The sequence below is a fragment of the Rutidosis leptorrhynchoides genome, chromosome 1, assembly GCF_046630445.1.
Source record: "Rutidosis leptorrhynchoides isolate AG116_Rl617_1_P2 chromosome 1, CSIRO_AGI_Rlap_v1, whole genome shotgun sequence".
In the NCBI taxonomy this organism is placed as follows: domain Eukaryota; kingdom Viridiplantae; phylum Streptophyta; class Magnoliopsida; order Asterales; family Asteraceae; genus Rutidosis; species Rutidosis leptorrhynchoides.
In genome coordinates this window covers 713400474-713405628 of record NC_092333.1, presented here as the reverse complement: position 1 = coordinate 713405628, position 5155 = coordinate 713400474, and the positions used below count along the sequence as shown (strand labels likewise).

Here is a 5155-nt window from a genome sequence, read left to right as displayed (position 1 = left end):
TAATGCATTACACATTTCTAAAATAATCTAAAATCTGGTTTAAAAAATGTTAGTAAATCATAGTCCAGCCATGTTTCAACCTTACGTTCAAATTTTGTTGGATTGAGTAAACAGAACGAGTACCTTGTACCATGTTAGCGGCCTATATGTTGTTGTCCAATTAAGGATGCTTATGTCCAGTATACAGAGGAAACTGCCATAGGTGAAGCTAAGTTTCTGGTTTCGCCTTTCAATACTCACCTGTGTAAAGCACGTTGGAAGAATAAAAAGACAAATTTACCCCTCTATTCTCAGAAAGAATGAAAAGTGACAATTTGAGGTCGAACAGGTTAACTTTAAAATAAAACAGACCTGGTATGACCATTTCTGATAGGATAGATCCCTCGAGACATGACCCACCTGTTGGGAAATTACGGCCTCACTAATTCCCACCACCCAGCCCAACAATAATAGTAAAGAAATAAGAACAATACACAACACAAGATTTAACGTGGAAACTCCAAAACAGGAGAAAAACCACCGGCCCCCAAAGAGAGAAATACACTATATCACAAATTGTTACAATGATATAGACGACTCTCTTAAGCCAACTACACTCTCCAAAATATTTAACTAATACAACTCTCAAACAAGGGTAAGAAAGAAAGAAATAATCAAATACTTAAAGTGTATTGATTGGTGCGATTTGGAATGAAGACTTAGCCCCTCTTATATAACCAAGTCACTCACCCCTCACATCTTCCTCCCACCAATGTGGGATAAACATATCTTCTACTAGTCAAAATAAACCAACAAATCTCCACCTTTTGGATAGAAGAAGATAACCATGCTTCCACATTGCAAGGATAACCGACGTAGATGCTTCTTTGACGACAACTTCAAGATCCTCATCTTCATGCCGTTGACATTATCTCTAACCCAAGAAATAAAATTTGCATCTTCATCAAACATTGTCAATACCCGACAATCATTGTCATCACAGACAATCATAACTCTTAACAGAATTATCATACTCCACCATTAAGAGTATAGCACTTAGAATATCACATTCCAAGCATTTCACCTCGGCACATGTTGTTGAACAACCAGCTGAAACTTTATGGTGCAACTTCCCTGTTTGGCTTTCCCGAAAGTCCCATCAGCTACAACATCAGTTTCCACCACACAACCTGCATAAATGCCAAACCAATGCCCATGTGTAATTGTGGAACCGCTAACAAACATCCCTTTCCATGGTGGCGCGGACACACCATGAGGATGACGTGACTTCAGAGGAATTCGTCACTCTCCGTAACGACGGAGACAATGTTAGCATCTTTGGAGCCATTTACCGGATTAGCTCCACCTGGACAATTAACCCTTACATGCCCAGTCTTCCCGCACTTCCAGCATGTCAGATTCTTTCTAGAGTTTCTCTTCTGCCTATCCGAACACAACAGTACCGTAGCTTCTGATGACGAGACTCCGTTACCTTCCAATCTTTTCTCCTCGGATAGGAGCTTGCTAGTAACATCTTCAAACTTCAACGTTCCTTTCCCGTACATTAGAATAGGTTTCATGTGCTCATAGGACGATGATAAAGATAATATCAACCTCAAAGCTTTATCTTCGTCATCCGTTTTAACTCCAATAGCCTCCAGTTCTGAAACAATACCGTTAAGAATACTTAGATGATCTGAAATCTTTGAACCCCCATCCATACGCAGAGTATGAAATTGTTCTTTAAGACACAACCGATTTGAGATGCCTTTGCCCTGGTACAACTGCTCTAGTTTAACCCAAAGCTCATTTGCCGTTGATAACCCGTGCACATTTGCAAGCACGTTCTTTGCAAGACACAAACGAATCGCACTTGCTGCCCTCAAATCCATATCATCCCATTCTTCTTCATCGAACTTCTTGCTAGAATCACTGCCGGGAACAAGGGTGGATTTACCCTTCAAAGCCTTGTGTAAACCAGACTGAATCAACACATCCTTGACTTGAACCTGCCATAAGCCAAAATTGATCCTCCCATCAAATTTCTCAACATCAAACCTCATTGGACTGAACTTCGACATCGTATCCGTATCCTATAGACAACACTTTCTCTGATTTTGCTCACGTTTCGAATAGCCAAAAGATGTAGCAGGTAGCCAGGACCCTTTAAATCGGAAATCCACAACTAGGCCACTAACAAATCCAACTATTACTACGAATCAGAAAAAATATTGTCTAACCAGATACCCTATACGATCAATAGAACTCGTTTCTGATGTGGACGATCCACTCCCGTGGCAACCACAGAGCATACTCCGACTCCTATAACCGAGACCCCCGTCAAACCTGACGCTCTGATACCAGTTGTTGGGAAATTACGGCCTCACTAATTCCCACCACCCAGCCCAACAATAATAGTAAAGAAATAAGAACAATACACAACACAAGATTTAACGTGGAAACTCCAAAACAGGAGAAAAACCACCGGCCCCCAAAGAGAGAAATACACTATATCACAAATTGTTACAATGATATAGACGACTCTCTTAAGCCAACTACACTCTCCAAAATATTTAACTAATACAACTCTCAAACAAGGGTAAGAAAGAAAGAAATAATCAAATACTTAAAGTGTATTGATTGGTGCGATTTGGAATGAAGACTTAGCCCCTCTTATATAACCAAGTCACTCACCCCTCACATCTTCCTCCCACCAATGTGGGATAAACATATCTTCTACTAGTCAAAATAAACCAACACCACCCCATGCAACACAACCGGTCCTAAAACTCCTGTTTTTCATAGCTCAAAATGTGATGGGCCCGTTGTTCTTTGATAACAAAAATAATCAAATTGGTGATAATCAAATTTGGTCAAATATATATAGCTAAGGATCAAGAGGGAAGTAACCACCACCAACCACCACCCACCGCCACCCACCACCAACACCACACCCACCACCCTCACCCTCACCACCACCACCACCCACCACCACCACACATCACCACCAACCACTACCCTCGATGTCTTTGTATATTTCTAGTTGTATCGTGTCTATACTGTAGCTTTTCACACTCATGTATCATTTCCTTGGTATATATATTAATATCTTGCTACTTTTGAACAACAACAACAACACTACTAGTTCAATTGATAATGAGATAATTATATTAGTTACACTTCCACATAAGTGGATTGAGTATTGCCATTGTATAATGATCAAATACTTCCTAACGTTTCCTTGTAAGCTTCTCCGGCTTAAGTTAGAGGACAACTCCGACTATTCAAGTCTTAAGTAGTTAGACCAAGGTCAAGAACAAGGTATATTTTTACTTAATTCATATAAAAAAAATGGCAAATAACATATTCGAAATGCCGTCAAAACAGGAGCAGAATTGACAGCCATATTGAGCAAATCAAAGATAAGCCAACTAAGCAATCAAGAAGTTGCAAAAGAACTCCTAAATCGACAAAAAAAGGCACCATCATACTGAAGCTTTTGACAAACAGATTGAAATTAGAAAACTAATTTTTTCAGATTGTATAAATCCATAAGTGGCTTACAAGACTTCACTAGACACATAAGTTGGTATTTAGCTATTTCCAACCACATATCAGTCACAAAATGTTATAATATTCATTATTTAATTACTTTCGTTTACATCAATAATATTAGCATTATGTCTCATTTCATCCTGTGATTCGTGCAATCAATGGTGGTTCCTTCCTGCTGCACGTAGATAAAACAGCCACAGAAGCAAAAGCCCTATGCACAGAAGCAAAAGCCATGTGGACATGTCAAATAGCCACACAAGCAAAAGCACTGTGCACGGAAGCAAAAGCCATGTGCACAAGTCAAACAAAAGCCCTAGGCACAGAAGCAAAAGCCCTATGCATGATCTTCGACAGCCGCATTGAAAAACCTTATTCCCACACCTATAGCAAAACTTATTTCCACATCTGTAACAAGTTCAGTTCAACAAATATCAGAAAACAAACATATGATGCAAAGTTTCCTCACACTTCAACCATAACCATAATTAAGAAAAAATACCACATTCTTGATATTATAGAGTATATTAGCAAATTTAACCATTTCCTCATCACCTATACTTACCTATTCAACAGATTTATCATGATACGCACACAGACACACTTCAATCTAAGTTCAATAAGGTAATAACGATTAAATTGTCACTATAAGTGTATGGATTATATACCTGCAACGAACAAAGTCACAACCTTTAACAAGCTCAACACAATGTCGACACACAGGGCACCTCATCCAATGATTCTGTTCAGACAGGACACCAAACGCAATATCGTTCGCATCCCTCATCTCCCCGCTTTCTTCACACCTATAACCAGCGTGCCAAGGAACTTTACACTTAAAACAAAAAGGCCGCTTGCAATTCGAACACACGCATCGTTTCAAATTATCAGCATCACCACATTCATTAACAACCAAAGCTGAACAATCTCTATTAGGACAATAAACCCTATCAAACCCTAACACATAAGACTCACATAACACATCACACCATTTATCAAACAGCTGGCGTGCAATTTTGGGTCGACAAGATAATGGTTCTAACAAGTGATCACAAGTTATGGACGGACACTTGATATCAGCTACGTTATCTTCTAGCTTCACCCGAATGTATTTGATCATACAATCAGTACAGAATGGGTGAACACATTTGTTACCGTTCGTGAATATTGTGTTGGGTAGTGTCACAGGTTCTATGCAAATTTCACAAGTAAATGTTGTAGTTGATGATGATGATAATGATAATTGTTGTTGTTGGTCTTCAATTTGTTGTTGAACAAGGTGTGGCTTGCGTTGGGGTGTTTGATTTATATTCCCCATCAATTGAAACTGAAAACCCAAAAAGAATTTGAAGAAAAAAATGGAGTGAAATTGGGAGTGAAGGGGGAATCAAAGATGATATATAAATGGTGTTTGTGTTGGTCATGTTTTCTAGTTCACTTTATGATTGAGAAGTGAGAATACAAGCAGGTAAGATTATCGTCTGAACCATACTATATAGGGAAAATATGTATGCGTCTTCTATGATACTTGTTAACACCTATTTCCTTATGAGGTAAGGCTTAGTATGTCAACAAGAGACTAGAAGTGATCTAGCTTTAGGAGGGCGGAGTGTTGCCGATTGAT

General features: G+C 39.0%; 1 protein-coding gene across 1 annotated transcript; it reads right to left on the bottom strand.

Moving 5' to 3' along the window:
• Positions 1 to 3689: 3689 nt before the first annotated feature.
• LOC139854205 (E3 ubiquitin-protein ligase RSL1-like) lies at positions 3690 to 4849 on the bottom strand. Its single transcript, XM_071843524.1, has 2 exons — positions 4200 to 4849; positions 3690 to 3939 (listed from the first exon to the last, which is right to left on the bottom strand). Exons 1-2 carry the CDS (start codon positions 4847 to 4849, stop codon positions 3690 to 3692), a joined length of 900 nt encoding a protein of 299 aa, XP_071699625.1.
• Positions 4850 to 5155: the final 306 nt, after the last annotated feature.